At 42.7% G+C, this 27,496-nt stretch overlaps 1 protein-coding gene across 3 annotated transcripts in view; it reads right to left on the reverse strand.

Moving 5' to 3' along the window:
* Positions 1-5,309: 5,309 nt before the first annotated feature.
* AOAH (acyloxyacyl hydrolase) overlaps positions 5,310-27,496 on the reverse strand; it is a 167,599-nt gene continuing 145,412 nt past the window's right edge. For all 3 annotated transcript variants that reach the window (XM_060632886.3, XM_060632887.3, XM_060632884.3), the window contains exons 18-22: positions 23,184-23,242; positions 23,036-23,095; positions 21,669-21,765; positions 16,283-16,359; positions 5,310-6,766 (exon numbers count right to left, since the gene is read on the reverse strand). In XM_060632886.3, coding sequence (XP_060488869.1) covers positions 6,638-6,766; positions 16,283-16,359; positions 21,669-21,765; positions 23,036-23,095; positions 23,184-23,242 — 422 coding nt within the window. In that variant the 3' untranslated portion in view covers positions 5,310-6,637. The remainder of the gene's footprint in view (positions 6,767-16,282; positions 16,360-21,668; positions 21,766-23,035; positions 23,096-23,183; positions 23,243-27,496) is intronic.

A 27,496-nucleotide genomic window follows, 5' to 3' on the forward strand; every position in this document is an offset into this window, starting at 1 on the left:
CAAAGTATGGAAAGAACCCAAATGTCCATTGATGGATGACCGGATAAAGAGGTGTGGTAAATATATACAATGGAGTATTACTCAGCAATCAAAAAGAGTGAAATCTTGCCATTTGCAATCATGTGGATGGAACTAGAGGGTATTATGCTAAGCGAAATTAGTCAGAGAAAGACAAATATCATATAACTTCACTCATATGAGGACTTTAAGACACAGAATAGGTGAGCACAAGGGAAAGGAAGCAAAAAAATATATATAAAAACAGGGAGGGGGACAAAACATAAGAGCCTCTTAAATATGGAGAACAAACAGAGGGTTACTGGAGGGGGTGTGGGAGGGGGGATGGGCTAAATGGGTAAGGAGCATTAAGGAATCTACTCCTGAAATCATTGTTGCACTATATGCTAACTGGGATGTAAATTTAAAAAAATAAATAATAAAAAAATAGTCATTAAAAAAACGTTGAAATATTTAAAAATGGGCATACATGAATACATGTGCTTCTTTTATAATGGGTCTAATAATGACAGTTATTTCAAAATATTTATGGCCATAAATGATATTTTAAGAAATGGTCAATCCTCATTATTCAGGATTCTGTATTTGTGAATTTGCCTACTTGTTAAAATTTATTTGTAAGCCCAAAGTCAATACTCATGGCATTTTTTCAGTTATTTGAATAGTGAAATTTTCAGTCATTTGACCTGTATGTTCCCAGCTGAGGTTGAATCAGGAAGTGCTCTGCCTTCTTGTTTCAGCTTTTACACTGTAAATAAGTGTCCTTTTCAAGGTATATTTATTGTCATGTTCCGGGCATTTTTATGCTTTTCATTGGTGGTTTCACTGTTTAATATGCAAGCGCAGTGCTAAAGTGTTCTCGGGTGTTCCTAAGCGCAAGAAGGCTGTGATGTGCCTTATGGAGAAAATAGATGTGTAGATAAATTTCATTCAGGTGTGAGTGAAAGTGCTGTTGGCTGTGAGGGGCACCCGCTTGGCTCAGTGGGTAGAGCGTGTGATGGTGACTCTTGATCTAGGAGTTGTGAATTCAAGTCCTATGTTGGCTGTGGAGCCTACTTTAAAAAAAAGTGCTCTTGTCTATGAATTCAAGGTTAATTAACAACTATACATTAAGTAAGGTGTCTTTAAACAAAAGCCACACATGAAACAAGATTATGTATTGATTGGTTGATGATAATGTTGTGACCAGAGGCTTACAGAACAGAATCCTGAATTTCCCTTAGGAGCGATGTTTCACTATTTGCTAATTCAGTGTTCAGGATGACTTTATGGAACATAACGCCTATGAATAATGATAACTGTGTCTGCAGCAAATATAATGTGCTATGTAAACTATTAGTGACAGAAATATGGCTGTCTTGTTGCCTACATTCATAATAAAAGGAAATGCTCTTTTAGAAGGTCTTTTACTTTTTATTTTTTAAAATGTTTTATTCTTTTGGAGAGAGAGAGCATGAGCAGGGTAGGGGGCGGAGAGAGAGAGAATCTTAATTTTAAAAAATCTTTTATTATGGGGCGCCTGGGTGGCGCAGTCGGTTGAGCGTCCGACTTCAGCCAGGTCACGATCTCGCGGTCCGTGAGTTCGAGCCCCGTGTCAGGCTCTGGGCTGATGGCTCGGAGCCTGGAGCCTGCTTCCGATTCTGTGTCTCCCTCTCTCTCTGCCCCTCCCCCGTTCATGCTCTGCCTCTCTCTGTCCCAAAAATAAATAAAAAACGTTGAAAAAAAAAATTAAAAAAAAAAATCTTTTATTTCTTTTTGAGAGAGAGAGAGAGAGAGAGAGAGAGACAGAGAGACAGAGGGACAGAGTGTGAGGGGGGGAGGAACAGAAAGAGAGGGAGACACAGAATCTGAAACAGGATCCAGGCTCTGAGCTGTCAGCACAGAGTCAGACATGGGGCTTGAACCCAAGAACCAGGAGATCATGACCTGAGCTGAAGTCAGACGCTTAAACCAATGAGCCACCCAGGTGCCCCATAGAGAGACAGAGGGTATCTTAAGCAGACTTCACGCTCAGTGCAGAGCCTGATGGGGGCTCAATCCCACAACCTTGGGATCAAGGCCTGAGCCAAAATCAAGAGTCAGACTCTCGACTGAGCCACCTAGGCACCCCAAGAAGGTCTTTTTTTTCCCATTCAAGTTCATAAGCACTCTTAATTCTGGGGGAGTAAGGTCCCCATGGACTCTAGTTAAGAATCTCTTTTCTAGTGGGATTAACTTGGTGAGAAAATAGGGTGGGGAAGCAGTTCAAGTTCCTGGGGCTTAGATCCTGCTATGTTGTGTATCAATACAATCTCATATAAAAATTTTTTAGCTGATCTACTTTGACTGGGGGCCCTGGAAATTTTTTTCACCAAGGCCCAAACCCAAAAGGCTCTATCCCAAATGAAAAATGCCTAGCAGTGGTGGTGGGGAGATAAAAGTTCTTGATAATTGTTAATGCAGAAAATGAGGAGCTCTATTTCAATAGCAAAGGGTAGACAGGTCCTTCATCTGAAAACAGGAGAAACAAATGACAGTATAGTGTTGAGGTATTTAAATGAAGATTATAAAGGAGCCCATGCCTCCCCACCAAGGGTCTCCGGGAGGATGGCATCTTCTCATTGATTGCTTTCCTTTTTTTACACTTTCACACTTTTTACCCAAGTGTGATCCCGTGAGGCTAATTTAAATATGTCAAAAAAGAGGCTCCTTTTGTTTTTAAATAGCAAGAAATAATGGTGTGACTTGGAAGGCAACATTAATGTCTCATTCATTCACTCACTCATTCATTAATGTATTCACTCATTCACTCATTAATTAATTCATTCATTCATTCCCTCTTCATTTAGTACTTCTTACTGAGCACTTATTGTGGGGCAGGCATTGTTGTAAGGCTGTGGATACAGGACAGGATATAAATCATGTGAACATGACTGATCAGGAGGTTATCTCCTGGAGCTTCTGTTCTGGTGCATCTGTCCAGGAGACCACTACAGGAATGAGGAAAGGGGATGGAGAGGGATGTGAGTCACCCTGAGGAAGTCCTTCACTTGCCTCCCGGAGGCTAGTACTCACACACTGATTCTGAAAAACTGGAGGCTGAAGACAGTATCTCAAGAGGAACCAGTGCAGAAATGTAAGAATAAAGCTGTCCCCTACAGCTATCTTGTAAATTCTGGACACTCAGAAGTTATAGGAAGTACACAAAGCACTTTCTGGGGACAGGACGTCCCTAAGCTAGAGAGAAAGATGTGGTTGAATCTCAAAGAAGGAACATGTCTGGAATGGAGTGGAATATACAGATGGAGGCAGAAGTGGACATACCTCACCTATGGGCTCCTGACCCCAGGATGAGGGTCTGGCCTTGGACTCTAGTTCTTAAGGAGATAATAGTAGTATTTAGTACTTATTTAATGCAGTATTTGTGATATATATATATATATATATATATATATATATATGAGATGGGAGCACCATTCTCTCCTTTGATTTCATGGGACCATGCTGTAGCAGTGAGGTCAGGGCTCAGGATCCAGGCACGTCTGCCTCCCCACCTGCACCTGTTCAAGTGGAGAAGGGGAATGGTGGTACTGGTGATATTATTCCCCAGGGTGGGGGCTTCAGTCCCTAAGAGAATTTAAATAGGAAAAAGTGGCAGGGACAGAGATAACCTCTAGGGTTGGAGAAAGAAGGTGGTTGGCCTCAGGATAATTCAGTCTGGGAACTCCTTCCCTGTACTCTCTGAATCTCCCTATATACTCCCTCTGGTTTCCTCCAATTTTTAGAATAACTCTAGTCCTTCAGGGCCTTCTGGGAAATGACTAGGTCTAAAATGAATTCTCTATCCCCCCAACAAGAGCAACAGCAATACAAGATTACCAACTTCACAAGTAGTCTGGGAAATAGAAATTAGAATAGCAATAAAGTAGCTTGGAAACATTTTAAACAGAGGGAGGATGAAATAGAATTCTTTCTGAAGGAATAAAAAATTTTACTGCTGTGTTCCCTGGGTATATCTTGAGACTAAATGATTAAGATTTCAGATGTAAAAAAATAAAACAACACTACAAGTATTGGTATTTTGGTGCTTAAAAAAATAACATGAGATATTGAAACACCAAAACCAATGATGTACTTACCAAGACCCTGTTAGGGGACACATCCTGCAAGAGAAGACAGATATACCAGGTTTCCAGAGCCCCACACCTCCACACCTCATAGTCTCCAATTTGTTCCCCTTATCTGTATTTCTTGCTGGCACCAAGCAGTCTCCTGGCAGCATGTTGGTCCCCTGTTGATCCACCTCCCCGGGACGTGTACTGGTCATGCTAAACCAAGGATTCTGTCCGAGTGACATAAATTAATGGTTTGACAACATTTTGAGTGTTTTGGCCCCTAAAACTGAAGCTCGCCCGCAAACTGGCAAATTAATCTTGTGAGCAGAGGCAGACTGACCATAAAGCTAATAAAGATTAAGTTTTAGGGTCCCTTCCAAAAGCCTAGAAGGGGACCAAGCAATGTGTTTGCATGGTTATATACTTTGTAAAATTTGCAAAAGTGGGATATTCTATTTTTTTTAACGTTTATTTATTTTTGAGACAGAGAGAGACAGAGCATGAATGGGGGAGGGTCAGAGAGAGGGAGACACAGAATCTGAAACAGGCTCCAGGCTCCGAGCTGTCAGCACAGAGCCTGACGCGGAGCTCGAACTCACGGACCGCGAGATCATGACCTGAGCCGAAGTCAGCCGCTTAACCGACTGAGCCACCCAGGCGCCCCAAAAGTGGGATATTCTAAACACAATTGCTTCTTCTCTGTTATACTTTCCTTTACATCTGGTGGCTGTGGGATAGCCATGGGCATTTGGAGTCAGTTGAAGTGGAGATCCATTTAGGTTGGATTTAGGTTGAAATATTTATACGGTTTGCAGTCATTTCTGTGCACAGCTGGGTTACTGCTAGCCATTGTGGTATAGGTGGGGCTTCCAGGCGTGCCCCTACTGTCCATCAGTATTGTGACAAAGGTGCAGGGCCAATGGGTAGAATCACAGTATGAAATTATGCTACAGCTCCCAGCGTGGGAAGTGTGTGGGTCATGGAGGAGAAACAAGGCGCGAAATGCACAAAGCTAGAAGCTGGTCCATGTCAATGGATGGTATACAGTGAGTGGGAGATTTGGTTTGTATTGGTGCCTAGTCAAAACAGAAGTATAGGGGCGGGGGAAAAACAAAAACAAAAAACCAAACCAAAACAGAAGTATATTCATATGAGGAATATATTCAATAATAAAGCATACACTATTATACACACACCAACATTTTAATTTTGTCTTTATTGAGACAAGGATTTAGGTGCAGGTGGTTTATTTGGGAAGCATCCAAGAAAGCAGGAATGAGGGAGCAATGAGTGATAGAAGGCAGGAGGAGGCACCATCGAAGGCATCATTGCCATGAACAAAGGGGATGATTCTGTCCCTGAGAAGCACACTGAATGCCTCCCAAACTGACCACTAAAGGAAGATGCTGATGCATTTATTCACGGTTTCCTGGGACCGCTGGGGTAGACCTGCCCCACATCTCTGGGCTCTGTCAAGCAAGTTTTGAGGGCAGAATGTGGGAAGATGTGCTCATGTGAGGTGGGATGCTGGCAGTGTGATGTGGGTCTCGATATACAGCCACTGACCCCTGAATCCATGGCTGCATCAGATATGGGCAAGGGAGGTGACACACCAATGAGAATGGTGTGCAATAGAATTTACCAGAATTCCTGTGCTTATATGGATGCAAAACTTTAACAATACTTAAACAATACTACAAATAGGGAGTGTGACTGTAACAGATCCTACTCAAAAGAAATTGGATAGAGGTCTTCCCAATGTGACAATTCTAAAAGTTTACATGACTTTACCAATAATGAATTGTGGAGCTGCAAGAAACTCTTCTAAATTATCAGTTAAAAGCAAGGCATTTCACTTTTCTGTCCTTTCTTTAGACAATGATATCACCAAATCATTGTTCTGGGAAAAGACGATGAGATTGTGCAGCCAAAGAAAGTAAGAAAACATTTTAAAGAAAGAAAAATTGTCACATTTTTCAATCATCTGGATTTTAAACAAATTTGTAATTTGTTGTGATTTCTTTTCTCATTCTAAATAAACATTCAAGTCGGTAACTAATTTTGTGTTTATAGTCTTGTGCTCTGATGTGAGAGTCCTTGGCAGCCAGCCACAGCCTCCCTAGGGGCAGTACCCACTTGCTGGCCATCTTGAAGAAGCAGCAACAGAGCAAGGGCAAGTCCTGGCACACCAAGACCCGGGGTAAGGTGCTGAGCACTGCTGGACTTCTCATTTGTTTTTAGAACAATTAGCTGTGAAAGGGCACACTCTCTTGTTTGGAATGGCATCCAAAACACTTTATTAAAGGTTACTTGGAAGGTCAATTGGAGGGAACTGATCCTTGAAACACACAGAATCACACGCTGTCATTTAGATACACTCCAAAATCAGAGAAAATCACTTTTCAAAGTTGCTGCTGGAGGAACCAATGAGTCTGTCAAATGGCAGCCCTATAACCATTTGTTGAATGAATTTACCCAAGTTTTTGCCTCACTGAGCTTTCCAGGAATGCATATCCTGAAGGCACTCAGTGGCCCCCTTGATCTCCAAACACCTGTTCAATCTGAGGGTTGAATGGATTCTCCTTTCCCAGAACCTGGGGCCAATGAAGTTCCACTTTCTTCCATAAGCGATCTGCCAACAGCAGCAAAGCCACCTGCAAGAGAGAACCCAAAGGAGGAATAAAAGGAAAATTACAACAAAATAAAGAATTTAGCAGCAGGATTTATTGTATTCTTTGTATGGTGGGCAGACTCCAGAATGGTCCCCATGATGCCTACATTTGTGTCTTTGTATGATCCTCTTACTTTGATGTGGGTGGGACCTATCACTTGGTTCTAAACATGGGATATGGATGTCACTTCAGTGATTGTGTAACATTGTCTAAGACTCTGCTTTGCTAGCAGTCTTGCTTGGGAGACTCTCCTTGTGGGATTGATGAAGTAAGAAGGCTCGTCAGGAAGTCCACACGGCAAGGGGCTGACATCCAGCAAGAAGCTGGGTCCTCAGTCCTACATCCACAAGGAAATGAATGAATTCTGCCAACAACCCAAGTTATTCTAAAGTCAATTCTTCCTCAGGTGAGTCTCTGGATGAGGACGTGGCCCGGATGACACACCTGGATGTTAGCCTTGTGAGATCCTGAGCAGAGGAGCCAGTTAAACTGTGCCAACACTCTGACCCACAGAAACTGTGAGTTCTGGATTATTTTGAGCTGCTACCTTTGAGGTGATTTTTTATTTAGTAACAGCAGGTGCACATTTTCATTTATCTGTGGGCAGCTAATACCGACTGCAGGCCTCAGTCTTGGTTGGATCTTGGGATGGATCCTTCCTTCAAGGAACTCCAGTCTAGGGAGGGAACCAGACATGCAAAATGACACCATCAAACCCACAGGGGGCGCTGTGTGGCTGGAAGGGGAGGAGGTGCCAACTCTGCTGCGGGGGGCAGGGAAGGAGGGGCAGGTCCTCTCTGAGGAGGGTGATGGTGGAGCTGAATTTTCAAGGGGCGTTCACCAAGATGGATTATGTGGGAAACATTGCACCTGGTCGAGGACACGTGTGTAAAGACAGATGGTGTGGGAGAGAATGGCATGGTGGGCAACTCTGGGGGTCTGGGAGATGAGGCTGCATGGTCACTGGGTTGAAGCAGGCTGTGAGCACGAAGAGTGTGGCTGGGGTGCCAGGGTGAACAATGATTGGCTTAATGCACAACAGGCCTGTCTCTGGCTTTCCCAGCTTAATGCCCACTCTCAGGTTGCTTTGTTTTACAGCAGGTCTCCCTTCACTCGTGATGTTAGCAGGATCCATTCTTGGTTGTCCCATCCTCTGGCTTGTCATTAACATGCTTGCGATGAGGAGTCTTTCTCTGCAGATAATGCCTTATTTAGCAAATGGGGCCTGGCCAGGCATTGAGGCCCTAGGTGGCTACATCTCCAAAGGGTTTTTTAATACTGAAAGATAAATGTGATTGCTGAAGACCTTAGGGGGGGCACACATTATTCATGGCAGATGCTCAGGGATGTCCCCAACTTTACTCAGAAGCATGTGGACTTTGTCTCCAAAGGGCAGGTCCCGTTCACCATTCCTATAGGCAGGGCCTCCAGCTCCCCGTGTGATGTTTGGCAGCCCCCTTCTACTCTCTCGGCTGCAATTCTCTCACTTGCAAAATGAGCGGACTAGAGCAAACAGTCTAAAGACCTTTCTGGGTCTAAATAGTGTGTAAGGTTTTAGCAGTTGTTAGAAAAAACTAGAACTGGCTAAGTTGCTACATTAAATAGCCCCAGTATTTTAATACATTCCTGAGCCTTCTGAGGTACACCCGAAATTCTATCTATCCAGAAATGTAATCTTGATCATATCCATGTGGTGTCTAATAGAAACTCACCCTACCCACCCACCACATTTACACATACCACATACACACCCCTAACACCACACACATCACATCATACCACACACACCATATCCACCCTCTTCCCCCACATCACAGACACACACACACACACACACACACACACACCCCTCTACACTCATACCACCCCTCCCCCTAGGCTAACTGTCAAGCCAGCAGATTCCTGGGAAGGGGGTGATCATCTCTCACACACTAAGCAATCAGTGTCTTCGAAGCTCTTGTGGCTGTTTTTCCTGCTATTTCTCAACGAAGGAGGCTGCTGCCATGTCTGTGAAAGATCACTGCTTCTTCTTTTATGTTTTTTGCCTTTCTACTTGGTACACCTAAGCTGTCTTCTTAACAATTATGTGAAACCAAGGCATTTGTGGTTATTTATTTCCCAATCTAAATTAATAGAGGAGGAGATGGGGTGAGGATACGAAAAGGAAAGTTAAAAGGAAGGAGATCAGCTTTCAGCATGTGGTAACTGTTTGGTTTGAAAGCAATTAGTTGGCTGTCACTCTAATGGAGATGAAAATATTTATGAATGTGCACTGCTAATATATTGGGTCTAAAGTGAGAGTGGCATGGCTATTACTAAACTAGAGACTTGTGATAAAATGACCTACTATAATCATTCACTCATGTGACAAACATTTATTGAGCACCTACCATGGGCTTCTCTTATAACCAACCTCCTATTATAACTCCCATGATGCACAGGGCAAGGCACAGTCACCCTCTACCCTCATTACTCCAACTTAGCCATTCCTTGAACATGAACCTTCTTCTGTGCTTCCCTAGTCATAGTTTAAAATAGTAAAGCAATACCTATTCACTGGAGAAAAATTTAAAAAGACAATTAAGCAGAAAGAGAAAACAATAAAAGTCATCTGTAATTATAATAGAGGTAGCCAATGTTAACAGTGGGTGTAGAGACTTGCACGTGCACACACATACACACACAAATTGAATCCTTCTGTAAATATCATTTTATAATCTGCTTTTTCTGAGGTATGATTTACACACAGTAAAATTAACTTCCTGTGATAAACAGCTTCATGAGTGTTGACAAATGCATACACTTGAATAATCGCCCCCACAATCTGTAATCTGCTTTTATTTACTTTGCTTTATATTACAAACATATTTCTGTGTCACTAAAGGTAGATCTACATCATTGTTTTTATTCAGTGCACAGTACTCCATCACATGGGTGCAAGATAATTTACTTCACCGGTGGAGACTTTTGTCACACATCTCCCTAACATTTGTCCTCAGGACAAGGGACAGGGACAGCCTCCTCCTGCCAGCATACACAACCTCTGCAGCACGGAAGGGGTTCAGAGGCTGCCTTGCTCAGTAACCCTACCAAACACATGCATGGGATGAAATCTGGTCTAGCAGAAGGCTAGCTAATAGGAGGTTGTAGTTAAGTGGGATTTTCTGGTTAACGGAGGTAGGCCCTTCAGAGTCTCTTCCTTTGCAGTTGACTCAGCTGCCTGCGTGCTCTTGCAAGGCCCCAGCTGCAGTGAGTCCAGATAGCTGCCGCGTGGGTGGTGCTGCTCTGGTCCACACACCACTGCCAACTCCAGCAGGTGTGCCCCTTCCTCTGGCTAAGCCCACATCTGAGGAGCACTGGTGCTTTTTTTACAGGCACACCTGCAGCCTCAGTGCTTTTGTGGGATATTGCCACGCACCTGTCCGCCTGCTGCTGCTGCTGTTTAGGGGCCCTCATGCTACCAAATCCATGTGGTGGTCAGGGGTCCACCGCAAAGGCTCCTCTTTGAGGTTTTCATGAAAGGAGCAACAAAGCAGGGTGACTTAACGCCCCAATGTCCTATGTGAGTTTGGCAAAACAGGTCTTTCAGTTTTTGTCTGTAGCCCCAGAATCTCTCAGGATTGAGGTGTGAGTCCAGAGAGAGGAGGATGGGAGGAAACTGGTGTAGTTTCTTGATTGGATTCTTGCTATTAGCCACCATATGGCTTTTAGAATCTCTCTCCCTTCTGATGACAGTTTTTAAATTGAGCCACACTTCTTTGCTCAACCACATTTATACTTATGCTGAGTTCCTCTCCAGGAGAGCCTCTGGTCCTCCAAGCAAACATAACTGTGTGGGGTCCACCCCACAAGTTCATGAGACACATCTGGACACAGCAGAAGCCCAGCAGTGGTCACTGCTGCACATAATCCAGGATTCTTTCACGTGCCTGTTTCGTAAACTAATTTCATGTATTTTGCTACAAAAATAGAACTCTTTAGTAAGACAACTATAAAATCAAACCCTAAACAGTAACTACCTTTTTGCAATATTTAAAAGAAGAAATGCAATTCAAAGCAAGATTGCATAGGTTTTACCAAAAGCTTATCATCCCTGATCCCTTTTAAGTTGAACCCTGGCTAAATTTAACTCTGGGGTTTTATGAGACCAAAGTTAAAAATGCACTCTGAATTTATTTTTCCTGTAGGAAGAACATTTCTGGGCTATTTTGGTAAGATTGCTTTTTAAACGCCTGCAGGGAAGTCCTAACTAACCACAGGGAAGGCATGGCTTTGCTTCTCGGGGCTCTTAATCTGCCCACAAACACAATCTATTGGGCCTGGTTACCTTTGGTCCCAATTAATTTTAAATTTGTAAACTGACAACATGACAATGATGTAAGATGGATTTAAACACTGACATCTATGGAAAAAGGTAAAGTCCCGGCTCTAGCCCCTCTGTGCTGACTCAGTGTGTCATTCCAGAAGCACTGCTACTAGCTGGCTTCATGTAGAAAGCAAAGTGAAGAGATATGGTCCCTGGTGCCTAGGCAGGGCCAGCCTAAAATGACTGGGTTTGAGGGTTCCCTGGCCCAGAAGGCCCTCCTCTCCACCCTACCCACTGCCAACATTGCTTCCTTCTTAGAGGAACTCCACAAGTCTGCTCAGGACTTCGGGTTCCCAGGGGCTTACATGCTGAGATAAACAAACCCCTGCAGACTATTAACATTTAATAGCCAATTATATATATATATATATATATATATATATATATATACACACCAAGTATATATATAATTATATATAATAATATTATAATATATATTAATATATATAAATATAAATATATATTATATATAATATATATTAATATATTATATATTAATATATATTTATATATTATATATTAATATATAATATATATTATATATTATATATTAATATATATATTAATTATATATATTAATATATATACCAATATATATTTACAATACAAATTAATATATATATATACCAAGTATATATATAATGCAAAACCAATCCATTGATTATTTATCTTTTGTCTGACTCTAGTATTGTACAAGGTCCAGGGCTCAAGAGAAGGTGGAGATGATGTCATGGAAACTTTATTGCTTGCAACGAGAGGTTTAGGAGGATGGTTTGAGTTGCTGTTGGCTTTATGAGAGCAGAGGGCTGTGCTGGGCAAAGCTGCTAAGGCAGGAGGGGTCAGGTATGTTTAGCTGAGTGGTCTCAGAGTAGTCAAGGAATCTGGACTTGATGTATGTCTGTGGCTCTTTCAGCATTTTTTATTTACTATTGTCTGGTTTTAGGCAGAGATCTCCTAAGTGTCTCTTCAGAGGCTTAACTTCGCAGATATTTTAAAAAGTGATTATTTGAACTGGTAGAATTGTTGCCACTTCTACAGGCCACAGACCTGGGTCTTGGGTCTTTGCAATATCATTTCTTTTATAAGTCAGGCTTCCTTTGCATTTTGTCAGCAGTTTGGCTGCCATTTTCCCCTCTTCACTACATCTGCTCTTGCTGGAGGCAATGGGCAATGGCCACAATTTGATCCCGTGGCCCAATCCATCCTTGAGAGTGCTTCCAGTTCTCAACTAGATGCTGGTGATTTCCAAACCTGTGTCCCCTAGCTGGGCCCCTGTCCTGAGATCAGAACCCATCAATTTGATCTAATGCTGATTTAGACAATTCCATCTGGATTTTGTGCAGGCACCCCAAATTCAGAATTCTCAAATCTGCCCCTTCTTCTTTGGGGTTCCTTGACTTGTTTTTTTTCATTTCTGTTCATCCAAATGCCCAGTCCTGTGAGTCATCTCCTTCCTACCCACCAAACCCCATCAACCATCATGTCCAGCATTATAACCTTCTATGTCTCCCCCTCATACTAAAGAAGTTATTTTTTAAATTTCTGGTTCTACATTTGGGAAGTGAGATGAAAAGATAAAGCAGTTCTCAGTCTATATTGGGAGTTTTCCTTTGCCTGGTTATTTCCATTAAAATATAAGCAAAGATGGTGGATGTAATTTGGTTAAAAAATTATAATGTATCAATCATAACACAACTCATGTTTGTACTTAAACTTGTCTTCCTAAGAAAATTGGAGAAGTTGAGTCAATAGTGGTTAGACACTTCCGCTGCTTCTCTAGCAGAATTTTAGGAAGAATAGGCCAATAAGATAAAGCCTGTTCCCCCTTTGGTGGTTAAGGGACCAGGGCCAGCTGTTTTTGCTTGGATAGGAATTGGTGAGATGGCATTTGAACAAGTCCCGAGTCTACTCCTTTGGTTGGTATTCTGTCCATGCCATTAGCATGAGGTCCTTAAACCAACATTGCCCATCTTGCTCTTTTAAGATGGAAAAGATGTGGACTCCCATAGCTGACCATGTTTTGTGGACCATGTGCTTGTGTGTGTGTGTGTGTGTGTGTGGCAATTTTAAGTGTTAGTTTTTAAACTATTAACATAAGGATCTAAAAGGACCCATTAACACTCCCTCTGCTGTAAGGTGCTTCATTGGGAGGGGAGTTTGCAGGTTCCTCCAGAGGCTCCTCTTCAAGGCCTCAAGTCACAAGTCTATCCTGATGTGCTCGCATCTGCAGCTCCCACCCAGACCCCTTCCTGAGCTCTAAGCTTGCATATTATCTGCTAAAAGGCCATCCTCATTTTGGATGTCCTGTAGGCAACTTGAGTCCAACATGTGACAAACTCCTCAAACCACTCCATCCTGTGTGTTCTTTACCTCAGTGAGCAACAGAATCATCTATCCAATCTCTCAAGTCATAAAAAGTGTTACACTAAGCATCTCTTTCTCTTTCACCCTCACATCCAATAAACGACCATGTTCTGTGGACTTAACTGTGAATGAAACTCAATACAAACCTTTCTCTTTCTGCCTATTCCTCCTGGGCCATCACCTGTCACACACAGAAGCTTCTCCAGATGGTCTCCCTCCCTCTAGCGGGGCCCTACTGCACCATTCTCCAGGATGCTACCACAAGTCTGGTTATTTTTCTTTCTTGCTTAAAAACCTTCAGTGGCTCCCTCTTCCCCACAGGAAAAAGGTCAAATCCCATACAGGCATTACGTAATCTGGTCTCTGAATACTTCTCTTGATTCCTCTCTCTCAATCCCCCTCCCATACTCTTTGTCCTGGCCTCACTGCGGCACTTTTACTTCCTCCAACATGCTCTGTTGTTTTTTTGTTTTGTTTTTTTTTTTTTCATTCAGGTCTTGGCCAGTGCATTTCCTCTGCTCAGAACACTTTGTGCAGACCCTCCCTCTTCTTTGCACTTGACTAGCTCTTGGTCTTAGCTCTGAGTGGGCGCCTCTGAAAACTCTTCCAAACACCCCTCTCTCCCATCCCATCCCTCACAGTGCTTCCATATACCGGGCTTGCACAAATGGAAGCATCAACCACTTTCTATTTAATTATCTGTTCACTTGTCATTCTTTCCCTCTATACTATAATCTCCTTAGATGGCAGGGGCAGTTTCTTGTTCACTCTTGAATTCTCACTGTGTTTGATATGGGGTGGGCACTCAATAAACATTTTTGGATGGCACGTTGCAGTCTGGACTCTTCAGTTCAATATACATGATGAATAGGCAGGTTTTCATCATGGCTACCCATTGGTGCCCACTTGCAATGTGGCTCCACCGCGCCATCATCCACTACCAGCATGTGAACAAATCTCTCGGGAATAACATACAATTATGGCACATACCGATTTTCAGCTTTTATTTATTTATTTATTTATTTATTTATTTATTTATTTAGAAGTAGGCTTCACGTCTGACATGGGGCTGGAAGTCACAACCTTGAGATCAAGAGTTGCATACTCTACTGACTGAGCCTGCCAGGTGCCTCCCTGATTTTCAGCTTTTGACCCTGTTCTCAATAATTAGTTATAGGCAAAACTGTTTGAGTGCAAGATAAAGCCTTAATTTGACACACTTTGAACCCTAATATTATTTTAAGTGTCAGGGACAGGATGGCCTTTTGATGGATCAGACAGATAGGTCCAGAAGGATAAAACAAAGCTATTTTTGACCCTCTGCTTTTTAGTCTGTTCCTAATTAACTCCTTCTATATTTCTTTATATCCTCAATTCTCTACAGAATCAGAAAGGTAAAATTCTGTGACTTGTGGGAATAACAAGAACCACTACCTAATTATTGCCACAAAGAAAGTCTCCATATTAAAAATTACTCTATAACGAAAGTCATCATTTCTGTGGGGAGAAGAAATCTAGTATTTAGCCAATTTCTAGGCAATAATTCTGTTGGATCAGTTCATCCAAATGAGACACAGGAAAATTAGATATTCTGAGGTGGATTACTTAGATTTATTTATTTATTTATTTATTTTTGGTTGTTGAAAACAGGGAGATGGGTATTTAAATGCTTACTTTAAATTTTCCCAGCATTTGTGGGACTCCACTGTATATTCATCTGTCAGTGGAGCGGCACTTTTTTGTTTTTCCCAATGAGGCAGTTCTTAGCCCTGTCTGTAGGTGCTCCCTGGAGCCTACAGTGCATTTCATTCAAGCTCCTGAGGGGATGGTCAGCTCTCCCTGTGCCCCAGCTGACCACCGAGACAGGGGCCATGACGAGAGCACACCAGGATGCTTCTCTGGTTTAGACCCTTGTCATTGCCACACTGTACCCACCAAAGGCTAGGCCAGAAAGACTACAGTTACAAAGGATTGCCAGCTTTCAAAATTTGAAAAGTGACAGAATTACCCCCATACTTATTCATTTGTTTTTTAAAGGAAGATACATCATGAGCAAGTCTAGTATGTATAACAGATAAAAGTGGAGCTTCCCTTGTTGAAGTTCGGATAAAGGAGAGCATGTGGGTAGGAAGGGACAGAGTCCCTCCAGCTCCCCTTGCTCTGGGAAGAGGCCAGAGTAGAACTACTTTCTAGAATTGTACCTTGGAACCCTAGATAAGACACAGCTCTTACTGCAGGATATTGCTAAGGACACTGTTATCCTCTCATTCAGTGTCCTTTCTGGAAAGATCCATAGAAGAAATTTCTCATAGGTCTCTCTTCCAGGAATCCTTGTGATTGTTTTTGAGTATGTGACTTATTTATTTATTTATTTATTTACTTATGTATTTATGTATGTATGTATGTATGTATGTATGTATTTATTTATTTATTTTAATGGGGGCCATGATTTATGCCTCTTTTTACATCAGTCCCTAGACCACACAGCTGATTTTGTAGGCTCTCACCAGCAGTTTCTCAGGACCACCCTGCACACATTTTATCAACTGTAGACATTAAGTGAGGAAGCCAGGTATCATTTCTATCTTATTGGCTTTTTACTCTGATTTTCACTTTATTTTACTGAATCTTCTATTTTACACATGTGTTTACATTACCTCAAATTTTTTCTGGAACAAAATGGGATAATGATAAACATAGATGCATAACTATATTTTAAATGTAACCCAAGATATAGCCTTCAGCCACTGCTGTGTGATTGCACTTACCTCATTGGGGTGGAATCCATCCACTGGTTCAATGAGCTGCCAGGGCTCCCCGCCTCTCTTCTGCCACTCCTCTGTCACTGCAGGGCACACACACAACCAGAGGATTAACTGCATGCTTCTATGAGTGACCAAGTGACTGCCAGCTTTCGATGTTAGAGAGCAAGGACCAAGTGGAAAATGTCAGAGCTGCCCACCACCCCTGGGGTGATGCTTACTCAATTGTGGCTGCTCTGGGCTATTATCTCTGTCTGGAGGCTTTCTGAATGGAAGTGATCTTCCCATTGTATGGTCTTCTTTTTCCTAACTCAGGAAGAAAATGTGTGAGGGTATTAGGTGAAGATGGTTTGTGCAGTGAAGAGGGTGGTGAGAAAAGGTGAGCTCTGAAATATTCAACATCAATGTAAATTCACCTCATTTCTCAGTGGGTGAGTATTGCAAGAAAAGGAGGGAAAATTAAACATTTGTTAACATCTCTTTATGTAGGCTGCCATTTCCAGATACTGCCTGTGTATGTCAAGCAATCACCATTAAAAGTCATATAGTTTGCCAGAAATATAATTACATAAAATTATCTCACCATCACATTTAGAGTGAGTATGGCAACAAAGGAAATATTATGAGCCCCAAAGTGATGAAAAGCAATAAAACTGCCCTTCAACAGGAGTAAGAGATCAAGAATATCAGTTGCTCCAAGGCAACAGCACCATTAACTCTACAGTGTAATACTACACAGCCAGGAAGAACTCCTCAAGGAAATTCCAAGTCCCTAGAGAGCCTCCAGAAATAAATATTTGAAATGTACTGCTCCCAGCATCACCAATACCTTCACTTCCTTGCTGTCCAGAGAGGGGAGCAAGACATAGATTTTTCCAGTTCTTCCCCCTCCACCTGACAAAGACTCAAGAGCAGGGATGTGCGCTCTCTTTGTTCCCCCATGCCCCTCATCTCACCCCAAGGGAAGGAATGAAAATTCTACTGGAAGCTTTGACTGGGCAAGTGAAGCTTGTTCCAGAGCTGAATCAGTACATTGCTGCTTTTGTAATTAGTCCTAATATCACAGTGTGCCACCCCTGCTTGCTATCCAATCCCTGTACTCTGAGGGGCTGCAAATACTGCTGCTCTTCTCAGAGCTCAGGGAAAAATTCCTGCTGGTGGTTTGAATCCCTAGACACAGGATCACCTATTTCTGTTGTCTTTTTTCCTGGCAAAATGGCCACCCTTGAGCCATTCCTTCATATTTTGCATCTGGATTTTATTGGGAGTCAGTGACAACATATTCCTTCCTTCCAGGAAACATGTTCCTGCTGCTGCACAAGCCCCCATCCCTCACCACTACGAGGGAGTCCAACTTTAGAAGAACTGGTTTAGCATATAGAATAATCCAGTAAGTGTTAAAATAAATGCCACAGGTTACCAAGGCTATGATCAGACTATTAAGAGTGAAAACCATTGTTTTCTCACATGATTATTGTGTCTGCAAGGGTTACCAGTCATTGCACATCTGCAGACATCAGTTTTATAACACTTAAAGGGAGAATCGATAACTCACAGGCAAAAGGCTAAGGTTTTACCTGTGTTGTGCCCAGTGTTAGAGTGACCCTTTTACATTTGTTTATCTCAGGGAGAAATTTTGCTTTCTTAGAATAAATGCAACACCAGACAGTGGTCTTATTTCTTCTCTGATTTTAGAGGTGGAGGTCCAAGCAGGGGCAGCATGGGAAGGTGGTCTGTTTTCCTCCTACTTGGGACCATAATTAAAAATAGGTAAACAAATTGCTATTTGTTCAGAAGACCCAAATGAAGCTTCTTAAATGATCATGAATGATCTCTCAGGATTTGGTGCATAACGTATTTTCTGTATCTGCAAAGTCAAAGTAACTCTGCTAATGACCAGTTTTTCAAAGATGCAATAGAAATCAATGAGGAAGAGTCACAAAACACTTGATAGCATCTTGATGAACAGTAACACTAGTAGATATTTAAAACAAGAAATCTGAGCTCTGGTCAGTACCATGAAGTCATTGTTTGTTTTACAAACATACACATGGGAAGAACTAAGAACCCAGTTTACCTAATTGAGTTGTCTTGGAAACTGAGGGCAGGTGGTATATTTAAGCTGTCAGTGTAAAAATGGCCTTGTCGGCCAAGCAGCATTTTCCTTCCTCTGTTTGGGAGGTGTGGTACAGACAAAGAAAAAGGACATCACCTGCTCAAGCTGGCATTTCCTGAAGGAAGGAAAAATTGCTTCCTCTGTTTAGCTTATAACCAGTGAGAGGATGAGTCAGCAAGAGACAAAAAAGAATCTTTGGAGATGAGCAATAGCCTTTCACGGTGGGACTGAAGCTGTCAGAGTGGAGAACAGATAGGTCTCATGCCTGCCCTCAAGAGACAGGGACCCTCAGTTGCAATTTGCTCTGCCACAGGGTGTGGACATGTAAATTTTGTATGAAAAAATGAGGATATTTGTGATGCAACAGTCAGCTCAAATACAGCACTGAAAGGAGCGGGGAGATTTTCTTGTGACCATTAAGACTGCCGGTTTATTTTGGGATGAGCACTGGGCGTTGTATGGAAACCAATTTGACAACAAACTTCATATATTGAAAAAAATAACTGAGAACAAACTGAGGGTTGATGGGGGGTGGGAGGGAGGGGAGGGTGGGTGATGGGTATTGAGGAGGGCACCTTTTGGGATGAACACTGGGTGTTGTATGGAAACCAATTTGACAATAAACTTCATATATTGAAAAAAAAAAGACTGCCGGTTTAATATGTGGCTATGCAATTTTTGGGTCTGGTAACAGAAGACTGCAGTGCCAATGAGATACATTCTACCACAGCTTCCTCTAGGGAACTCAAAGTGATCCACAGGTATGAGTGGTGATAGGAGGTGGGTTGGATGTTGGAAGAGAACCAACATTTAGTCTCCTTCTATAATAAGCCTTAGAAGAACGTACTAGGTGCTTGGCATACACTGATGGCAGTGGTGGCGGGAGGCTAACAGAGTTCTCAGTACATAGCAGAGTTGGCTCTGTGTTCACATAGCAGCCCTCCTCCCCAGCTTAGTTCTTGCTACCTTACACAAAAGAAGACAAAGCAGACTGGTTATTTAATTTACTTAAGGTTGGTTACACAGTCATTCTGTGTCTGAGCTGGGCTAGAGGCACAGTTATACCTGGGCTCTATCATAGCACATTGCAGCTACAGGATTTCTGGGACGGTGAGCTGCCCAGGTGTGGCGGTTACCACGGGGATGCATCTGGGAGTAGATGATCCCTCTGCTGTATCAGATGTTCACTGGGGGGCAGATCCCAGGCCACCATTTCCTCTGCCTGCACCATCCCTCCACTGTGCCCGCTAACTTCACACGGAGAAGCCAAAGAAGGCCCTCGACCAAAACTGGGTCTTCAGATTTATTTTTCATTAGTGCCTCTCAGGAAATTCCTGAAACTGTTGATGAGAGTTGCCAAGCAAGGACAAATGCCAAGGAGGTTTCTCAGTAATAACCTACTGCCATCTTGGTTTAGAATGCTCAGTTCAGTTTAACTGAACGTTTTGCTTCTTTGATGCATTTATTGTTGCTGTGAGGACAAGAATGGGCTGATGAACCTCAACTTCAAGCCTGTTAGGTTACCAGTGGAAAGCTGGTAGTACTAAGTCAAGGGTAAAGCTCTTCTCTCTGTATCCTTCATGAAGATAAGGACTGTTTTGTTTTTCTGACAGCTGTATCCCTAGCACCTACACGGTACATAGTAGGACTTAGGAAAAATCGGATGACTAAATCTTAATCTTGTAGTATTATAGAGCCCCATTTATTAAATTTTAACATGCATATGGTTCATCTGTGGATTATGTTAAAAGGCAAAATCCCAGTGAGGTAGGTCCTAATTAAAAGTGGGGCCTGGGAGCCCTGCATTTGTAACTAGAGCCCAGGTGGTGTGGATGCTGCTCATTCTGAACCCCACATTGAGTACAAGGGTGTGAGGGAACGGTGCTCTTTCCTGGGCACTGACTATGTGTATACCAGGCACAGCACTTAGGAGAATTACACATTTGTTTCATATAATCATCACAAAGATCTGTTATGAAGATATGGTACCCCCAGTTCCAGGTCTGGAAAGGAGAGTTTAGACATGTTCAGGGAACTGCCTACATTCCCAAAGACAATAAACGACAGAGCTAGAGATTACTTTGGAAAATGAAAAGTCCCATGTGAATGTTAGACATTATTATATTTTTAATAACTTTATCTATATTCAAGGTTGATGATCATCAAAGATCACTTGGTGGTGCATTTGTTTACACCAGGAATTCATTAATGAGTCCTTAGCTCTGCATTTTAATGAGAGGTTATTTATCAAAATGTCTCTCCCCATGAGAGAATTATGTATCACCCGGGCAGGAAATCTAGTTAAGGGAGATCAGTCCTGTTGAAAAGATGTTCAGACTTGAAGTGTTAGAGTGTGCAATGCAGTACTTGTCAGCTAATGTAAAATTTGATAATTCATGATGGCCATCTGCTTCATCCCAGATGCTGGGGCTGGGGTTGTTGGTGGTGGGGAGATGGAGATGATAAACTCTGGGTGAGACACCTTCCATCATTTGCATACGCTGTAAAGCTTTCCATTAGCATCATCTCAGCTGGCAGTCAATCAACAGGAGGTTTTTCTCTTGTATAACAAGTGCTTAGCAATGAAAACGAGGCTGAGAGGAATAAAGTCAATAAATAACCATTTTTCAGAGTCAAGATGTAAAGGATAAATCAGTAGCTCTGATAATCATGCCTATTTTTTGCATGGCCGTCCATCAGTGACCCCAGTGTCTGGACAGAATGCTAGGAAAGAAACAGTGATATTCTTTCCAGAAAGCTGGGATATGGATTGTCCACTTTACCACAAGCAAATCTGAGGTCCCTCCCTTAAAGACTCTCATAAGTTACATCATGTGTGGTGTCTGGGAGTCTGCACTGCTATTGACTCTGTAGGTAATTTCATGTGCATCTGGGAGGCACCACCTTATCCCTCCTTCCTGCCACACTCATCTTTAGGTAAGCAAGGCATTGGTAAACAGGCAAGAATGAGATAGGTGATTCCACTGATCTGCTGGCTCCTGGCCCAAATTTGTTTCCCACTGGTCATGGCTCTGTTGCTTCAGGAATTCTAAAACGATGCTGAAATGAATAGGTGATGGTAAACTTCCACTCTCCCAGAGAGGGTCTCACACTTCACCTTTTTCTAATACTCAGAGCTATTAGTATGTCAGAACATACAGGAGCCTCCCCACCCAACCTACTGCCTGTTGCCTTACAAACACGTTGCCCAGTCAGGCTCTAAACTGTAGCTGCTACTTCTGTCTTGTGCCAACACCTCCTTCCAGCAAAACTTACCTTCTTGGAAGTCAAAATCTGCATAGAAAAGATCGAAGTTCGTAAATTTCTGGCTGGTTGCAATATTTTTCAGTGTATTGGAGAGTTGTTTTGCTCTCTGAATACAAAGGAAACAGGGAGAATTCTGTAAAGCCTACACTTCAGTGAGACAATTCAGGCAGAACAAAGAAATTGATAATCATCACCCTCACTCCAAGCCCTCAGCAGTGGGTTGCTCTGCACATTACAGTCTAGTCATGTACAAGTGGCTAACGAAGACACAAAACTGTTAAGATTCATTAGGAATAAATCAGTGAAAATTAAAGTAATAAGATACCACTTCTTTCCCACGGGATTGGCAAAGAAAAGATGAATAATCATGATAATACAGAATATTGCCACGGGAGAGGTGACTGAGAATGTCAATTCGTTTAAACTTTCCAGAGAGCAATTTGGAAATAGGGATCAAACCCTTAAACCTGGCATACACTTTGACCCAATAATTTTTCTAAGAATTTGTCTGAAGGAAATAGACAGGGCATAGAAAAAATATATACACACAGAGGTTCATCACAATGCTATTTTTCATATTGGAAAATTGGAAACAACCTTTATGTCCAACACTAAGGTGAGAAATAAATCATGGTATATTCATATATTGTATACTTTAAAATGATTATAAAATTATGATGTGGAGAATAACTTATTAATGTTAGAAGGCACAAAACAATATGTGTATTCTGATACTATGTAGGCAAAACCCCCAAAATATCTATGAAGGTAATATTGGAAAAACATACATACATATTGACTTTGGGTGGTGGGATTTGGGGTAATTTGTGTTGATATTCTTTGTGCTTTTTTACATTCTCCAAGTTTTTTTAATTGAAATATACTTCTTTTGCAAAAAAAAAATCAATAAATCTCTTACAAAGAGATTATTCACCATCAGTGAGAGAAGTGTATGAACCATGTATTCCATCAGAGAAGAGAGGAAGGCTATCGAGTACCTGGTCCTTGTGTACCTTGGGAGAACACCAGTCATACATGGGCCTATCCTTGCTCACTTCTCTCTATTTCTACAAATACGCCTAAGACCAGCTTCAAAAGGGGTGTATGTGTGTACATGCATGCACAAGAGAGGCAGGCACACACAGAGACAGTGACCGAGAGACACAGCAAGAGCCAAAAACCCAGAGCGAGGCAGAAAGAGAGAGACAGGGCACCCCACATTCTCTCGACTTCTCAAGAACCCTAGAAGTTGACATTTTTATTCATCAGTTTGGAGGCCATTGCCTTGCCCAAATCCCATTCCCAGCAGAAATGCTGCAGTAAGCACCAGGAAGGAATAATCAAAGATGGCATCAAAGGACCTACTACAGTCCTACCTCTGAAGTGAGATTCCGGAGTGTCTTGTTGGAGGACATCCAGCTGTGGCAGGGGCTGACCTGAGAGTAAGAAAACACCACTTTGATGACAGAGGAACAAGGCCTGTAACAGGGAATGTGGCCTTGGAACAGGTCAGTGTGGGCTCACCTGGAGACAGTTCAGGAAAGAGTAGAAATGTGCATAGGTCACATCCTTATTCAGCTGACCTGGAAGACAGAGAGGTCTGGTGTGTTGTACATATTCAAATCTAGCAGCCAATGAAACACACTTGTGGGTGACCATGTCTCTCCTGCAGAAGGGCAGCACTGCCAGGGACCTCCCCCGATTTTTCATTCAGCATTGCTCTTGAAGAACACTTGTGCATTCTTTCCTTCTGAGTGCCCTACAAATTCAGACTGAGCTGGGGAGTGGCCCTAGGGACTTTACTCCCATCTCGATCTTCTGGAGTGAGTAGGGCAGGCCCTGAAAGGCCTGACCTTATTTGGAACCTAGGTAGAAGGATACAAAGATACCATACAGACTGAAACGCCACTGACAAAGGACTTGTGGAGTGGTGGCTTTCTCCTGGCAATGATATGAGATGCTAAGTTCCCCTGGGGCACAGGGAGCATTCAAGATGGTAGTTGATCAAACCCTTCTTTTCAACTTTATGTAACCCAATTATCTGCCCAATTATCCCATGCTAAGGACCTGCCAGGACATTCTGTGTGTCTTAAGTTCTGACCATGCACTGTCCTGCAGTTTAGTAGACTGAAAGCCTACAAAAGAGCTTGGGTGGCCATTGGATGGGAAAGGACAGTACATCATATCCCTTCACAGCCCAGTGCATATCTTATTTGAGCCCTAATTAGTAGATATACCCTACATTTATTTTTTGGTGCAGGTTAAAGAGGTACATAAGAATAAAGATGGGGGCGCCTGGCTAACTCAGTGAGAAGAGTATGCAGTTCTTGACCTCAGGGTTGTGAGTTCGAGCCCCACATTGGGTGTAGACATTACTGAAAGAAATAAAATAAAACTTAAAAAAAAAGAATGAAAGTGTTAAGTGCTATATGTGAGTTCATCCAGAGTCTTTCCAAACATCAATTACAGACCCAGAATCTGTGGGGGTTATTTCTTCTCTCCCCCCACACACCGCCCCTCTCTCCCCACCCCCACCTCCCAGCCTATCCACCCAGGCTTTCATGCTGGGGCTGAGACACAAAACCCAGGCCCTCCCAGATCTCAGGGCTGAATAACTGATGTCTCATCCATTAACACTTCTCTCCCGCTTGAAAAAATAAAGGAAAATAATAGGACCTATCTCGGAGTGAAGAGAAAGATTGAAGGTGACGGAACACAGTCTTATTTTTCACTTATACCTCAGATCGGTTAGACTGAAAGATAGATTCAATTTTCTTGTCATAGAGGAAAAATATATTCTCTCTGTGTGGGTGAGTGAATCCAAGACTGGAAAACCACAGGCTTATTACCACCATTAAAGTCACAATGACACGCCAGGCCTCCTCTCTTCTCCAAAGGTGCCTGCATCTTCATATTTTAGATAAATCCCAAGCCACTGGCTTCTGTCTTTGCTTTCATTTTCTGCTCAACATGGAGCCCTGAGCTCCTGTCTTTCTCCAAGATCCTGCTTTCTACCACTGAGGCTTCTTTTCCTCTATTGTGTGTGTGTGTGTGTGTGTTGTAATTTGTCTTTGTGGGGGCGCCTGGGTGGCTCAGTTGCTTAAGCTTCCGGCTCTTGATTCTGGCTCAGGTCATGATCTCAGGGTTTATGAGGTTGAGCCCTCTGTCACTGCAGAGCCTGCTGGAGATTCTCTCCCTCCCCTCCCCCGCACTCTCACACACTCTCATTCTCACAATAAAAAAACTTAAAAGAAAAAAAGTGTCATTTGCCTTTCTGTATGTGTTCCCATCTGTCTTAGCCTAGACAGCTGCAGCGACTGACACCTCCAATCTCCACTCCCCATCCTCTATCCTCTGTGTCCCAGTTACTTGGCTCTTGCCCCCTGCTGGTACTACCTCTGAGTAGTAGTACTACCTCTGCAGCCTTCCCTCTGCCATCTTGTTTTTTGTTGTTGTTGGGCTGGGGCTTTGTAATAAACCTTAGGTAGCTTAGCTGGGGCCCTGTCAACCTGCTTGGCCCTGATGAGTCCCCTCTCCCTGAGAAGTGGCCTCTCTCTCTTTCCCTTGTCCAATGGCTGAAGCCTTTTTAACCTGGGGGTGATGGCACCTAAGGCCTGACTATAAGTAAAGCTCTTGCACCTTCCCCTTTCCCACCTGGATTACTCTGCTAACCAGAGGGTCCAGAGATTGTCCTTCTCCTGGATATTGGGAACTCATCTGCTGACTCTCCTCGAGGGGTTAAGTCTTGACATAGCCTTGTTCCATCCTGGCTTACTCTTCCCTCCCTGCTGTCCTACTGCTGAGGTCCCAGCACACCTGAGCATGAGACCACAAGGTGTGTCTTTCTAGGCCTTTTCCCAATCCCTGTCCCCCTGCCCCCCCCCCCATTTTCTTGCTTTTCTGGCACTAATTTTAATTAGACAAGTCAATATAGGAAAAATCCTTAGGTGAGTAGGTGGGTCTGTTGAATGGGATAAAGGCATTCTAGCTGTACTTGGGGGAGATAACTGGGAAAGATGTAATGAGTTGGTTTCCCTTCTCTCTGGGATTTCTGCTGTGGAAGGTAGGGTGACTCTGGGCTGGCCATGTGGAAGGTCAGTTGGGAGTGCTTGTGATAGGCTTATGGTTTAAAGAAAGGGAAGGGGGGAAGTAGTTCTTTTCTCCACTTATTGGTGCTGTCAGTTCACTCTTTCTTTTTAGGTATTAGTTTTTATCTCTGTAATTTTAATGGTATTTTTGTAGATTGAGGAGCCTCGTATAAAGAGTGATCCTACCTACGTGTCATACCTATAAAGAGGCAGTGTCTGCAACATCCTGTTTAGAAAGTGAATCTGGTGAAGAAAGCTGGTCAAGAATGCCAGGACAGGGGCAAGAGGACTAGAGTTATCAGGGCTGAGGAACTACCAGTGTGTTTGTGTGTGTGTGTGTGTGTGTGTGTAAGGGGTGGGGAGCCTGTGGACTGGCATCCAAAGATTAAAGGGCATGTTTTACCCCTACTGCCTAGAGTAGCAGCTTGTGTCTCAGTCATTTGTCAGTTCTTTAGGGCAGAGTCTTTGGCATTTACTCAATGCTGGGACCGTAATTTAAATTTTAGGCACCATACCAACAAAGATCAGCTACACCTCCATGAAGTACCATCTGAATGTATAAAACCTTAGTAAAACCACATGAAATCAGACAGGGAGTAAGCCAGTAATAAAATAAGAGGCATACTACAAGGTATTTTAGAATATATTAGGCTTCAAGTTTAAGAATAATTGGGACAAAATTAAGCTGTTGTTGATGTTTTGTGGCAGAGGTCTTTGAAGGAAGGCCTACTTGCAGGCTTATTTGTAGCCAGAAATCCTGAACTTTTTGATTATATAGTCTAATCCTTCAGGTAGCTCCCAGCCTATGACTTGTACCAGTGTCATTGACACAAGGTGATTTCACTGTCAGGATCTATATTGTATTTTCCCCAATGGAGTTTTCTTTTCTCTCTCTTTTGAGGACAAGGGCTCCATTTTAGTATCGTCTTTACCTCCAAAGTGCATAATAGGTATCTCCAACATATTTATGGAAAGATTGCCTTTCTCATAGACTGTGCCCGAGAGGACTTATCCCTGGTCAAGCTTGAAAAGATCTATGTAAGTAGAATCCTAATGTGTGAGATTTACTTTCTGGTGATTCTTCAAAAAGCCTATGCATCTTGCTAGGAATTTTAATTGCTGGTAAGGATTGTGGGGCTGTCACAGACATTGGCATTGAGGCATTGACTGGGTAGTGACTCAAATAGGGCTAAAAGATGCTAAGAGGGATTTATTATCCCCTTCTCCTTGGCAGGAGTGAGCTAGGAATCTATTCTTGCCCCAGGCCTCCATTACCTGCCAATCTGATGTAGCATTGAAACTTTTCCTAGGTGAATGGTCAGGCTGAGTTCCTACCTGTCCTACTGAGGCAGCAGAGAATGTATCACTGACCCAGGGGTTCTCCTTGACCCCTTCTGCTTCCTGACAGCAGGCAGCCAGATGTAGGGTTTGAAATCATGAACTGTGAGATCATGACCTGAGCCGAAGTCAGAGACTTATCCGACTGAGCCACCCGTGCACCCCCTGACCTCTTTCTTGATCCTTAATGGGTGGCTACAGTCAAGTCTAGAGAGTATCCTCATCGTGTTTCTAGGCTCAAAGACAGAAGTAAATGGAACACCCTGTTTATTCGCCTACACAATCCTTAGCACTGTGCCCTGGGAATCAGACTTGGCATTTGACTATTGACTAAGATGAGACCGACCCTAACCTAGGCAGAGCAGCCAAACCCTGACGCTGGCCCAGAATTAACCTGCTTTATTGCTGGCA

The sequence above is a fragment of the Panthera onca genome, chromosome A2, assembly GCF_046562875.1.
Source record: "Panthera onca isolate mPanOnc1 chromosome A2, mPanOnc1 haplotype 2, whole genome shotgun sequence".
In the NCBI taxonomy this organism is placed as follows: Eukaryota; Metazoa; Chordata; class Mammalia; order Carnivora; family Felidae; genus Panthera; species Panthera onca.